Source organism: Pantherophis guttatus, chromosome 6 (genome assembly GCF_059756535.1).
Source record: "Pantherophis guttatus breed Tessera chromosome 6, ASM5975653v1, whole genome shotgun sequence".
Lineage (NCBI taxonomy): Eukaryota > Metazoa > Chordata > Lepidosauria > Squamata > Colubridae > Pantherophis > Pantherophis guttatus.
In genome coordinates this window covers 57725224-57740839 of record NC_142068.1, presented here as the reverse complement: position 1 = coordinate 57740839, position 15616 = coordinate 57725224, and the positions used below count along the sequence as shown (strand labels likewise).

The following is a 15616-nucleotide window of genomic DNA, read 5'->3' as shown; positions in this document are numbered from 1 at the left end:
CTTTGACTTTAACAATTAGGTGGCTCAGTGGCTAAGACGCTGAGCTTGTTGATCAGAAAGGTCGGCAGTTCGGCAGTTTGAATCCCTAATATAAGTTCCCTGCAGGACTAGATGACCTCCCAGGTCCCTTCCAACTCTGTTACTGTTATATTATAATCCGCACCATCTAGATGGGTATAACTGATTAATCTCCCATTGATTTTGCTTGTCAGAAGCTAGCTGAGAAGGTTGCTAATGGGACGACATGACTCTAGAATGCTGCAATAATCATAAATATATGCCAGTTGCCAAACCAGATTACACAATTCGTGATTACATGAATGTGGGGATGCCTTGCTGTTCATAAGTGGGAGGACTGGTCATTAGGGTTTTTTTTAGTATCGTTGTATCTTTGAATTAACAATAAAAAATTGTTGTTAAGTTGAGCAGACTTGTACTATGTAGATCACCATCAAGAAGTCAGTCACAAGATACAAATCATTTATGATTTTGCGTTTATAGAATTTTAAGCAAATTACCTGGATACCCTAGCTTTTAAATCCCAGAAGTTCAAATTGCCATCAACATCTCCCAGAACTAAGGTATCACCTTTCCAGGCAATGCATGTAATACTGCCCATACTTCCCTATAAAAATTTAAAAAGCAAAGATTAAAAATCAGCAAAATAGTAATTTGAAATATACATAAACTTAGAGGAGGTAGTAACATTATTTAATCCCAACAATGGAATTTTAATCCATTTATTAATATACGTGACCAGGGGGGACGTATAGACAAGCAATTGCACTTTTAAGAATAGCATGAGGCAGTAATTCAAGATAAATATTATCTATGAATCTCAGATGCATTTGATACAACACAAATACATGTTAGAGAATTGTAGTGAGATTCTAAAGGTAAAGCTTTCCTTGTCTATTCGTGTCCAATTCTATTCGTGTCCAATTCTAGGGTGCAGTGCTCATCTCCATTTCTTGGCTGAGGGAGCCAGAGTTGTCCGAAGAAATTTTCTGTGGTCATGTGGCCAGCATGATTATAGGCCAAAGGTACAAGGAGTGCTGTTACTTTCCGACCGAAGTGGTACCTATTTATCTACTCGCATTTGCATGCTTTCAAACTGCTAGGTGGGCAGAAGCTGGGGCAGGAACAGGAGCTCACCCCACTGCATGGCGCTTGGGTCTTGAACCCAAACAATCAGCTTTCCAGCAGATAACCTACTTGGAATTGACAAAATAAGTGTAACTGATGTAATAAAGTGAATGTACCCACAGTATCAGATTGCCCAATGATGAAACCTTTCTGGATTACTTAGAGCAAAAATTCAGATTTACTTTCAAGATCTTGTAACGGGATTTGAAGCTGCACTCTGTAGCATGACTATAATGGGCAAACTAAAACAAATTCATGGAAGGCTGAATTATTTTCTCTTTCATCAATAGGTAGACAAAAGGTAAAGAAAGTAGGAACTTTCATTACATCTACTTCAAACTTTTTAAATCTATAACTATTGAAAACAGACATTCAGCAATGAACTTACATCAGGAGGAATTCTCGCACTGTCTTTGACAGAATTCCCTTCCACTGTCAAGTGATAAACTTGTCCATCAGTATCTGTAAAAACAAAGTGCTCCCGAGCAGAAATGTTCTGACTTAATTCAGATTTACACTCTGCTTCCTGCAACAAGCTTTAAAAGAGAAAGCAGTTAATGTTTTATTTAGTCTAGATCAGTAATATGATATGGGTGCATATGCACAAATGCTTAAAATATACATCACAGGAAAGTAATCATGTATTAAGTAATTTATCATAAATATATATTACTATTGCTGTAAGCCACCTAGGACTATCATGTGTAAGATAGGCAGCATATTTATTTGAAAGAAATAAGTAAAAATATATCAAATACAATCTGTAATTTTTTTTTTAAAAAAGTGGATTGATAAAATTGTATTTCAATATTAAATTGTCCCTTTATATGAAATAAACAAAGGATGTATTTTACTGCAGCACTGTACAACACATTTTAACATTTAATTCTTTCTGTTGCTGTCCAAATGCTTCAACATTATCAGGTTGATAGCTGGTTTAAATTGAAGTCCAGCTAAACTTTTTATTTTCATAGTCCAGAACTAGTGAAATGCTAGAAATGCTAATGGAGAATAATCTTGGACAAATGACCTCTCTAACAAATACTTAATATGAATTTTCATTTAGACTGGTATTTATACCTGATCATTGAAGATTCCAGACTGCTCTGCTCTGTATCTGATACCACTGTTTGCCTCGCCATCGCCTCACGGGCTGCAAGTTGCTTCTTTCTTAAACTCTTCAGATTATGAGAAGGAGACCATTCCTAAGAGAAGAAAACCCAGAACATCTAAAGTTTTATCAATACAAATCTCACTCAAATGTATCTGGATAAAAAAAAAAAAAAGAATACTATACAAGTCACTACTGCAGTTTTTCTAATAATCTGAATTCAAAAAAGAAAATAATGTATGTATTTATCCAAATGGATTTTAAAATATATATATATCTTATATATGAAGCTAGATAAAATTTCTATCTTACCAAAGCAGTAATAGTAGGGAAGTTTTTAGTCATTTCTCTGAGAAGCGTACATGTCCTGATATCCCATAATTCCAAAGGCTTATCTTTGAAAACAACTGCCAAATACTGCCTAAAATTGGGGAAAAAAACCCAAGGTTAAAAACACATAAGAAAATTTCATAGCAAATATGATTGTACTTCATCTTGTTTTATTTACTGTCCTAGAATATCTATTTAAGGGCTTTATATAAATGACTTATATATTATTTAAATATAATTTGTATATATATTTATATTCTTATATAAATAATTCTAATAATTTTTGATTATTAGTGCCCAGAGTTGGTTTTAAGTGGGTTGTAAGGTAATTAAGATAAACAATTTACCATCACAACATTGCTCCTAATAACTAAACCCTATGACTCTGCTGATAAAGGCCGAAAGAAGCTTAAATTTACTTCTTTAAAGAGATGAAATTAACAATAACATAGCATTTATGAAAAACAATTTACAAAATCCTAACATCTAATACATGTTAACATGGGAAATGAAGAAAACAAGGCTGGATTTATCTCTGGATAAATTCTAGTATTACTGTATTTTTCAGAGTATAAGACGAACTGGAGTATAATACACATCTTAGTTTTTAGGAGAAAAATAGGAAAGAAAAATTCTGCCTACCAGATATTCATCTGGCTAGCATCCTTAGTCTGGTCAGCTTCAGCACATTCGTTTGCTTGCTGGTTTTGAGGTTGGGGCTGGTTGGGGCTAAAAAACAGCTTCTAAAGCACAGCTGATCATCAGAGGGAGCAGCAATTAGAAAAGCAGGCAAAGCACAGAAGATCGCTTCGCTTGCCTTGGGGCTGAAAAACAGTTTCAAAAGCACAGCTGATCGTTGGAGGGAGCTCCAGTGACTAAAGCAGGCAAAGCGCGAAAGGGGTAAGAGAAGGCAGCAGCTATTCTGGATAGCCATTTTGGGCACTGTGTGTCATGTTTTCAGCCCCCAAATGCGTTGCGTTTTCAGGTGGCAATCAGCAGCGATGTGCTTTGGCGATCCTCGCAGCCTTGAAGGATTCTCAAACGGAATATTTGGAGGCGCGATGCATGGAGCAGTGGTGGGTTTCAAAAAATTTTACTACCAGTTCTGTGGGTGTGGCTTGGTGGGCATGGCATGGCTTGGTGGGCGTGGCAGAGGAAGGATACTGCAAAATCCCCATTTCTTCCTCAATCCAGGGGAAGGTTATTGCAAAATGCCCATTTCCTCCCGATCAGCTGGGACTTGGGAGGCAGAGAATAGATGGGGGCGGGGCCAGTCAGAATTTTTACTACCGGTTCTCCAAACTACTCAAAATTTTCGCTACCGGTTCTCCAGAACTGGTCAGAACCTGCTGGAACCCACCTCTGGCGTGGAGCCCAAAAACACAAGTAATTGTCAGTGGCAACCTCTGCAGCCAGGAAGAGGATGCGTGAAGGCCAAAGGGTGGGCGCCGGTGGGTGGGCGGGGTTACATTCAGAATATAAGTATAATTTTCAGCCTCTTTTAGGAGGGAAAAAAGTGTGTCTTATACTCTGAAAAATACAGTACTTTGAAACAGAATATTTTTAGTGTCATATTATTGCAGAAAGCAGTAGGAAATGGTTCTAAAGCAGGGGTGTCAAACTTGCATCATCACATTGTCACATGATATATTGTGACTTTTCCCGCCTTTGCTAAAACAGGAGTGGGCGTGGCCAGTGCGTGACGCATCTGGCGCATGGGCCGCGGGTTTGACACCCCTGTTCTAAAGAAAGGGGAATAGAAGAATAAGATTAATTTTATATGCTTTTCACCAACAAACTACTCAGTATCTGAATGATAGACAGCACTATTATATGCACCAGTTTTTCACTTGAACATTCAAATTTATTTGCTTGAAATAAATCCATTCAGAAGGTTAAACAATAGATTCTATATAAACATATAAATAATTAGAGTAACTTTCTAAAGGAATCTTACATAACCCACTACAGAGACTTGCTTACTTCAAATGGGACACCTTTATCATTTCAATTGTTGGTTCATCATTTCCTCGCTCGCCACGAAAGGCAATACTCCTACCTAGGAAGATTATGCACAACATATGTAAACTATCCAACACAAGCAAACCTGTTGTGGCTGATCTTTCAAATTCTTATTTTAATTCCATTACATTTTCCCTTCTTAACATTAGTTTCCAAGTTCCATAACATTGTTTTCTGTATTATAAATAACCCCCAATTTTCCCCCCCCCCCAATTTTAAAAGCTCAGTGTAAATTATAGTAAATGCAAACACTTTCTCTGTGATCTTGGACTAATCCTATCTGTTCAGTCCAGACAGGTGGACAGGGTCTCCAGCTTGCGCAGATAGATGGAATAGAAGACCTCCAAGGTTCCTCCCAACTCTATTCTAATTGTATTGAATCAATCAGTTCCCAGTACTGAAAGTTTCTTAAGTGTCTTATTCACACAAGCTACTTTTGTTACAGATTCATGACATAATAATTTCTGCAAAAAGTTATGTTATGATCTAAAGGTAACCCAGACAGCTAGCAGAGGTTCTCTTCACGTAAATGTTGCTGCACCCATTACATTCATCATACTGAAGAGCAACCACTTGCTCTCACTGATATCTATATATCCCAATTTACAATGAGTTTCAATCACTTCTTTCAGAATGTTCTGCAGATAATTTGATATTAATAGCCACTAGTTCATATACCGATAACTGTATGGTTCTCCCATGCTTATTTATGAGAAAATGGATATACTAAATTAGAATTTTTGTGTCCATCTTTCTTTTCCACCAGTATTACATAATATAAAATATACATAATATAAAACTGTGTTTGAAATATTGTGGAACAGATCTATCAGAAAATATGTCAGTTTCTATTTCATCACGTTTCTAAAACTGTACTTTCTGGTGGTAGCAGTTTTCTCTAATTAGTGAGATTAACATACAACACAGCAGTTACAGACTATGGATAAAAATTAAATTCCAGCCAAATAAATTTAAAACTCATCCAAATGAATTTAAAACTTAATCCATTTGAATACTTTGCTGAATATAATGTGACATTTCTTAGTATTTGCTTCTTGCTTCTTAAAAAAAAATAAAAATGAAAGGAACCATACCAATGTAGGGCCAAGCTAATAGTATATGAAAACCATTGTGCAATAATGTAAAAGTCACAACATTTAAGCATAAGATCAAGGTCTGAATCCTAATTAGACACAAAGACAAGTGGTGAATGCACTGAACAAACCAACATTTCAAAGTTAAATCATTGATCTTTCTACTGTAAGGTCCAAGCAATTATGCATTTCCATATGTGCATCCACATATGGAAACATCTTTATATCTCCCACTATTACCAGCTGAGCAGAAGCTTCAGCATCAATGCTAATATGTACAAAGAAGAATTGGGTATTAAATAATATAATAATGTTGTAACAATACATTTAAGTATAAGAAGTACTGAACTAGCAAGATTTTAATATTAGTTTTGAATGTGTATTCTCAAAGGAAGCCAAAAAGCTTTTCACGTAAACAGTGTTCAACAGTTTTACAGATAATGGCAAAATCTTCCAATTTATGTCTTGAAGAAAAAATATGAATTTAAAATATATTGAACTTGCTGAGCTTTAGTTATCTAAAATTTTTACTCTGTTTTTTAAAATGCGTTAGCCATTCATCTATTTCTGCCATTGTAAAGTTTTAAATCCATCAGACAGAATTCAGTACAAATCCACTCTGCACAGCTACATTCCTCTATCTTATCATCAAATATTATATTGTGCAAAGAATTTACCTGTGGGAAGATCAACCATTTGCAATTCGTTTCTCACTAATCCCAAATTATTAGGTGTAGATGTAGCAAATGAAAGGAAGCCATTCAAGCCTGTCCATTCAATACCCCTATCAAGGAATAATATTGAAGTATATTATACAAGCATTTCGAAGTATAGGAAATAGTATAATTTTATGGGACAAGGAGCAAAAATACTCAATATGCATTGGAGGGAAGAGTAAATATACAACATTCAATGTTTCCCTTGAAATGAAAAAAAAATCTTACCATTCCATGGATTCACCATACAAAAATATTAATACCCTATTTTCCCCAAAATAAGACATCCCCTGATAATAAGCCCAATCGGGCTTTTGAGCACATGGCAATAAGGGCAAGCACTTATTTCAGGATTCAAAAAAATATAAGACAGGGTCTTATTTTCGGGAAAACACGGTATATAGAAAAGTTATGAATAACAGTAATACAGATTATTTTTAACAGTTTAAAAAGGTTATTAAAAATTAATTCAAAATTTCAGGTAAAAAAAAGAACTCCCATTACTTTAAAGTTGTTCTGTATAAATTGAAAACAGAGAATATTAAAAAATGTTGTAAAACCACTGGGTTGATACTGAATAATTACCGTATTTTTCAGACTATAAGATGCACCTTTTCGCCCCCTAAAAGGGGGTGAAAATTTAGGTGCATCTTATACACCGAATGTAGCCCCGCCCACCCACTGGCCCCTACCCTTTGGCCTCTGCCTCTCAGCAGTTACCTCCTTGCAGCAAACAGCAAGAAAAAACAACTCCTTTCAGCTTCAGCACAGCCTAATTAGCACAAGTTGATTGGATCGGTTTCCCGACTCTCAACTGTTTTGCTCTCAGCTGTTTTGCGCAGACCTCTGCTGCTTGCTGCAAGGAAGAAAATTGCTAGAGCAGATCTTTTCCCCCCCTTGTGCTAATCAAACTATGCTGAAAACGAAAATGAAAGTAAAGCAGATGGCTGTTTGCTGTAACAAGGCAAGATTGCTCAGAGGCAGAGGCAGAAGGAGATTTCTTTTTCTTGTTTTCGTCACCAAAAAAAGGTAGTTGCGTCTTATAGTCCAGTGTGTTTTATACTCCGAAAAATACGGTACACCAGTTTCCTTTAAATAAGCTGCATTATTACTAGCAGTAACACAGCAGCTAACTTAGCAATAATTTAAAGAATATAGTATTATAAGAAGATATAAGGCAAGGATTATTAATGTTACTTTACATTCGGCACTGTTGTATATATTTTCCATTAAAATAAGAAGTCTCAATAATATAAATCTACAGATAAATACATGGAATACGTGGATGGAAGCAAACTTTTATTTGCATATGTATAATTTTCTTGCAAAAATAAATGTTGTAATTCATGTACAATTTTGGAAAAAAAACGACTATTTCTAGTAGTATTTCTAGTAAATTAAAAAATGTATCTGCAAAGTTATTCAAGATCTCCTGAAGGTAACAATATTCAGCAAGCTCGGTATTTTCTAGCTCTGTTGTTCATACCCTTTTTTTCACAGGCCTATAGATTTAATTTGATTAAAAGCTATACATGCAGCATGTACCACTGAACACAAATCTGTATTTTCATATAAATGGAGAATGCAAAAACTAAATTTGAAGCTTTGTATCACGGTAAGTATTCCAGTTATATTGGAAGTGTTCGGAAGTAGTCAATTTTCAATCTCCAAATTTCAAGTACACTGGCATAAAAACTGACATTTAATGCAATTAAGGGTCACGCTACATTTGTTTTATAGATTACAACTCTGTGCTTAAAATGTAACACTCGTGAACTTTATTAATAGCCTTTGCAGTGGATTTATAGAACAGAAATATGGAGTCCCCGAGCTTTAAAATCTCTGAATAATTCAAGGCAATCTATTTCATGAGTTCCTTTCTAGCTGCTGTAAAGAAACAATGAAGAAATCAAATTCCTTTGTTATATTCATCCAGCAGTCCAAAACTGCTAAGTCATTTTAGTAAAGATGGTCCTCAAACTAAGACAGTAATTGAACCTGGAATCACAGTTGTAAGTCCTTGCAGTTGTTAACTGGATCACCACATGACAATCCCTGATTTTACTAGTTTTTGCTGCAATCACTAAGCAGATGCAATGGTTGTTAAGTAAACATGGTAATCATTCAGCGAATCTGTTTTATTAAATGGGCATTTTTGCCAGAAACCATAATACAAGAAACAGACAAAAACGTTAAAAACCAAAACATGTGACTGTGGGATGCTGCAAACAGCATTTGACTATCCAATATGCAATGCCAGTAACAATTAGAAGATAGCAGAGAACAAATTATGTAAAACTTAAAAGCAACACAGAATGGCTACTTTCCCCAGTGACCTCTATGAGCAATGCAAATTGTCTATATATGTTTATTTCTGAGCTTGGTTGTTTCATCACCCAGCTAGGTAATATCATCAGTGAGAATAAGTGTGTAATTTATTCCCTGTTTATGTAGCTTACTCTGTCAGTTTTGGTGAGGATATTGTTTTCACTTTGGCAGTTTCTTGATTAGGGAATTGTTTTCTGCCTGATAGTTTTGTCTGGTGTTAATCTCTGCTTATCTGGATATGGGCTGTTAGAGAAGTTGTGTTCTAGTCCTTTCTTTCCCCCTTCTTAGCCCTGAGTTCACAAAGGACTCACTAGTTAAAATATGAGGTACATACAGTACAGCGGCATGTTCCAAATCCTATCGCTACTGGTTTGCTCGTGCACATGCGCGCATGCGTGCAGCACTTCTGGGTGGGGGAGCCTCTCGCTGCTGCCACCGGTTCGCCCGATTCGGTGTGAACCGGTAGCAACCACCATTGATACAGTACATAGGAATCGTCTATATGTTCTTGGCAACAAAGTACATATTAAGTTTTCATCTACTTCTTGCACTTTTGTCATCTTTAGTACTTAAATAAGGCAAACTCTGATTTGGTTTGCCACGTGCTACATAAGTGTCATGTATTAGATTAAATGCTTTCAGACATACTTAAAGCTTTAAAAATGTTGGAACAAACTGCAATATCTCTGCACAGGTACAGATGTCCAAAACAATATTTATCACTGTCATGTTTATAAAATAATATAAAACTGAAAGATTATGGTGAATCCCAAATCAGATAAGCAATTCACTAGGGGAAAAAGTGATTTAAATAATTTTGCATGGCTTTAGGCTGCTTATCTGACATTGGTCTCCAGCCAGAAAAACCTCCAGGAGCAGAAACATGCAGTAAGATTTTGCACAGTACAATTAATGCACAAATCAAGAAAGGATTAGGAAGGATGGAAAGCAGGAAGGAAAAATTCAAATCTTATTTAAGTTGTAACATTTATTCTTATTGTCTCAAAAACCTCAAACAGAACTAAAAAGTTATCTCAGTTTGTCAGTTTGATGGATAGTCCTGATCTATCCTTTTAAATGAAAAAAACCCTCTATTTTGTCCTACAGGAAAAACAGAATGATTTTAAGCAAACAAACACAGGGCTACGTTAAGCAATCTTTTTCTCCCAAGTGATACTGTATTCATGATCCCAACTTCTGCTAGCTATTGGGAACAAGAATTTTTTTTTTTTTTTTACAAGGAACAACTTAAAAAACTCCTTCTCATAAATGGTTTGAATCTTATTTGAACCAGGCAGGTCTGTCTATATTGCAATGTACTAAAAAAAGCAATTTTTTGTGTTCAGGTATGCATAGTAGTTACCAATTCAAATATTTATTATGCAAAACCATATTTACAACCAATCTATCATGATTCTATTTATGGAAGTAACATTATTTTACCAAAGGAATATCATCTCAGAAGTAGTCAAATGTTTGCGTTTAATATTTTATTTTTTTCCCCAAACCGCTTCTAGGACCAACAATTAAAAGTAACTCACTTGACTTCACAGGAATGAATGCTTAATTCTTTATATAGGTATCCGCTAGTAAGATTATACACCAAGACCGACCCATTGCTTGTTCCTGCAAAGAATCATTTTTCATTATATATAAAAATAACAATTTATATTTAAATTATTATTACTTTGCAAATAAAAATGAGCCTGTTGAATTAATTTTCCTGATTCTTCTACAGCAATAATGAACATGTAGGCTATTATCCATAGCAAATTAGCAATGTCAGTTTACAAAGTTGATGTAAACCCTCTATATGGATGGCTGCTGAGGAAAGAGACATCCTTAACACTCAAAATTTCTACTTAATCAAGGATCAAGAAAGTATTCAAAGATAAAGACAGTCTATTTTTCCAGGAAGATGAATAGTTTATTCAAGGCAATTGGTGGGTATTGAACTTTCTGACACACTATTACAGAGTAATCAGAGTAAATGTTTTCTTTAACCTGTGTAAGAAGAAACTTCATTGTATGGGTCCATGGATAGGGATCATAGGAATCAGATGGTAATACTGGGAAGATAATCAGCTCCTCATCATACAGCTTTAAATAAACCTGTTTAGTACTGACTCTGAATTCTGAAGTGGCACACCAGAGAATTTCACCTAGCATTAATTATTATTGTTGTTGATGTTTTTAATTATAGTTTGTTCTGCAATCAAATTTTTATATCGCATCTTATATTTTATCTTATTTATTATGATTTGTTGCAATCATCCAGATGTTTGGATTGGATTGGACCAGACAAATAATAATGGATGGAAACTGAACAAGGAGAGATTCAACCTGGAAATAAGGATAAATTTTCTGACAGTGAGAGCAATCAACCAATGGAACAACTTGCCTTCAGATGTTGTGGGAGCTTCATCACTGGAGGCTTTCAAGAAGAGATAGGACTGCCATCTGTCAAAAATGATGTAGGGTCTTGCTTGGGTGGGGGTTTGGACTAACTTCCAACTCTGTTAATCTGTATCTAACTGGCATTTTAATTCACCTGTCAAGTCCTTCCCAAGGACCTGGGAGAGGCAGATTTCGTTTGAATTATTATTATGGTTCTTCACGCAGTCAGACAGATTTTAGATAGATTTGGCATTTTTATCCACCTAGCCAATCTTTTCACAGCCAGTTGTTTAGACTGCATTTGGCATTTTTATCCATTTATTGAGTCCTTCCAAGGTCCTGGGATAGGCAGATATCGTTCTTTGGTGTTAGAGGTATCATCTCAGGATGTAAGCTATTTCAAGTAAAGCTGCCTTTTGCAATTGACTGATAGTGATTTTGTCAATGTCATATATTCAAGTGGTGTTCGATATGTTTTGGAATTGCACTCAAGGTACCTATTACTATTGGTATTATCTTTGCTTTTTGGTGAAAGTCATTACACTTCTATTTGGAGGTATTTGTATTTTGCAATTTTCTCCAGTTCTATTCTGGTGTGTTCAGATACTGCAATGTCCACTATCCAGACTTCTCTTCTTTCTTATTACCCAATATTCTTGCTTCCTATTTGCCCTACATGCTCTTGATGGATGTTCACAGTTCTCTTAAATTATATTACTTTATAAATTGTTATACTGGTTTTTAGTGTCTATAGAATTCTTCTTAGGCATTTGAATTTTAAGTATTTGTTCAATTATATAAAATTTTATCTATGACAACAATTCTATAATATGTAAGTATTTTTATATGTGACCTAGAGAATTCTTATTGGGTGACAAATAATATTGTTTAGGAAAATATAGCCAAACATAAGCACATCTTTCTGCAGCAGTGTTTTATAGCAAAAATTAAAGAGATAATTGGTCAGATTCATTTTAGAACATTACATTTTTAGTGGCTTATAGTCTGAAAAATATGTTAGCAATTGCAATTTCTAAAATATGAGACAGATAAACCTACAATCAAGAGGAAGTAAGATTATATTTTAATGAAATGTTGAAAGCAGCGGTTTACGTTAAAAATTAGTATTACAGCAGTTTAGTGACATGCTATTTTCTATTTTTTTTGAAATATTTTCTGAAACTGCACTGAGTTTATTACGCAAAGCTAATACCGTGTTTCCCTGAAAATAAGACCCTGTTTTATATTTTTTGAACCCTGAAATAAATGCTTGGCCTTATTGCCATGCGCTCAAAAGCCTGATTGGGCTTATTATCAGGGGATGTCTTATTTTGGGGGAAACAGGGTCTTTCATAGTCAAACTGAACAATACACTGAACTTTACTGCTTAAAAAAATACTTACCCACAGCAAGCAGGGGCTGATATTGCTTAATATTTTTGGTGGTAAGAGGTGGACACATGCGAATAGCAAATGGAGGCAAAGGAAGTCCTGAAAGGAGTCCTGTTAAAATGAACTTCAAATGCACTTCTTGCAAACAATAACATTTTGCTTGATCTTCGGTAGACAGTGCACCTTTATTGTAGAACAGAAAACAAAGAAGTTGTTTCTGGCATTCTGGCAACTTTGTGTGCATGTGTGTGCATGTGCAAGTAATACATATATACATACATACCTACTATATTTCTCTGAAAATAAGACCCAACTGGAAAATATGCCATGGCATGATTTTTTTCAGATGCTCGTAATATAAGCCCTACCATAAGCCCCAGTAGGGTGGATAAAAATTGATTAAAAAATAAATAAAAACCTGGATTTTTATTTAAATTGGATTTTTTTAATTGGATTTTTTTTATTTAATCAGATTTTTTTGATTTTTATCAAATTTATTTTAATAAAATGCTTTTGGAGCAAAAATCTATCTAAAGATAGTTTTCTATTTAAGATACATTAATAATTTAGTGTATTTAGCATGAAATGGAGCTTAGTTATGTAGCATGAGGCTGTATATTCTGCAATATTGGGACTGTCAGTGAGTCAACAGCAGGTCAGAGGAGGAGACACTGTGGGACAGAGATGACAGTTGCTTTTTAAAAATTATGATTTAAATCAACTTGATTTAAATCAAGCCTTTTTAGTAGTGATTTAAATGATTTAAATCAACTTGATTTAAATCAAATCCACCCTGAGCCCCAGTTAAGATCATCAGCCAAAAGGATGCATTTAGCACCGCATTTCCCCCAAAATAAGACCTAACTGGAAAATAAGCCTTAATGCATCTTTTGGAGCAAAAATTAATATAAGATACAGTCTTATTTTCAGGGAAACACGGTGTGTGTGTGTATGTATATGTGTATGTATACACACACACACACACACACAGAAAAAATATTTCCATTACAGTAATGGTTTTAATAGATAATTGCTTCTGCATTCAACAAGGATGAATCCACTTGAACTGAAAGGTTAGTTTTATATAGCAATAGCACTTAGATTTATATACCGCTTCAGTGCTTTTACAGCCGTCTCTAAGCGGTTTACAGAGTCAGCATGTTGCCCCCAACAATCTGGGTCTCATTTTACTGATCTCGGATGGATAGAAGCCTGAGCCAACCTTGAGCCGGTGGGGCTTGAACTGCCAAACTGCTGGCAATCAGCAGTCAGCAGCAGTAGCCTGCAGTACTATACTCTAATCACTGTGCCACCATGGCTCATATTAGCATTATCTAAGAACTATATATTAGCGTTATCTAAGAACCTGAATTAATTTGCGAGAATTGTGCATTTGTTTATTTAACAATGCACGTGTTTAATCAAAATCACTCACAGTATAATTCATGTTTCATTTCCTAATAATTTAACCTTGAATATATCCAACTAATAATTCTCTCACATCTTTTTATTTTATTGCCATGACCCAACATTTGTTATTAAAGAATGAAAGGGAAAGACACCTGAATATAATTGAGAGAAGAAACACAGAAATTCCTTAGAAAATGCAAGAGAAGCAATACCTTTCAAAAGTCTTGACACTTAAATGTAAGAAAATATTTACTGGAATGAAGTTTTTGTAGATTTATCATTCTGAATATTTATGTATGGGCATTTCTATCATCCGGTTGTAACATTTCTTGCATTTGCCCTTCTGGACTTTATCCATTCATTGTTGCAATGAAAGGTGCAACAAAAGCCTTTGTAATTATGATTAATAATAATTGAAATATTCCATCTGGGAAGTACAAGGTATCAAGTTTTTTTTAAATATGCAGTATATAGAAATGTTTATTTCTATATATAGAAGAGTATACCCTGCCATTCATCAAGGTATGTAATGCTTTAATGACTAAAGTAAATCAGCTTAGTAATTAGTAATTAAGAAAAGTAATAAATACTTAGTTCATGCATTACATAGTTAACTATTCAATCATACTTCACAATCAAATCATGAAACATACTGTAGAAGTATAGCTACTGTCTTTTAAGAAAAGTTGTGCATTGTTGATTTAAAAAAAATAATACTTTCAATATTTTTTTATTTGTGAGAAAAGTTAATGGTATGCACACATATTCATGTGTATAAGCTATTTATTCATTGTTCTATATTTGTTTTCCTCCAGAAGTTGATAAACTTATACTTATATACTTACTTATCATATTATCCAGTGACAGATCTGGAAGCTTATTCTGCAAGGTCCCAACAGGAATCCCACAAAATGAGATAGGTGAATACAAGGGTGATATGTTGGAATGGCTAAAATAGCAACAAGAAAACTTCAGCATGTACTGAATTATCTTCTAGTATAACTAACAAATAGAACCCAAATGAAATTGTATGAGGATTGGTAAACAGAATGAAGTAACCTTGATTTTCACTTGTTACAATGAAAGTTTTAGACAACAGATTTAATCTCTTCTCTAACAGTTCCTGCATGTATTTTTTTTTAATTTTCCAATAAAAGTATCTGTATTACTATTAAAAGTATCTCTATTACTATTATTCATGTTAGGGATAAAGTAATTAATTTTCAAGAACTGTTAACCAAAATTCATGTATAATATTTTAAGTATTATCTACTCCAACATGAGTGTTTTAGCAAGTGTTAATTATCTGTCAACAGTGAAATATATTGAGGAGGTAAACAAAATCCAGTGAAATTTGATAAATGTTGCCATTTAATATATTTACTTCATAAATTTGCAGATACATAAACATGTTAATTCCTTTCTAATGCATTGAATTTAATTTGTGCTGGCTAAAACAATATATTGCTAGGATATGGCAGAAGCTACCAGCTTATTAAACCAATTCACTTTCTTTTGATGACTAGTTATATAAAAGAAGATTACTCTAAAAGTTCTGCCCACAATCATAGAAATTACAGAATTTTTGGCAAAATTTACAGTTTGCTTTATTAATAATTTATTAGATTTGGGTAGCAAGCTCAGCATTGAATGATTGATTGATTGATTACA

At 34.3% G+C, this 15616-nt stretch overlaps 1 protein-coding gene across 1 annotated transcript in view; it reads right to left on the bottom strand.

Annotated features, from left to right (window-relative positions):
- Positions 1-15616, bottom strand: part of WDR11 (WD repeat domain 11) — a 45349-nt gene that overhangs the window by 14135 nt on the left and 15598 nt on the right. Inside the window, exons 9-17 of the mRNA XM_034436348.3 lie at positions 14791-14894; positions 12548-12718; positions 10289-10373; positions 6381-6487; positions 4571-4646; positions 2570-2678; positions 2227-2351; positions 1535-1682; positions 519-625 (exon numbers count right to left, since the gene is read on the bottom strand). Coding sequence (XP_034292239.1) covers positions 519-625; positions 1535-1682; positions 2227-2351; positions 2570-2678; positions 4571-4646; positions 6381-6487; positions 10289-10373; positions 12548-12718; positions 14791-14894 — 1032 coding nt within the window. The remainder of the gene's footprint in view (positions 1-518; positions 626-1534; positions 1683-2226; positions 2352-2569; positions 2679-4570; positions 4647-6380; positions 6488-10288; positions 10374-12547; positions 12719-14790; positions 14895-15616) is intronic.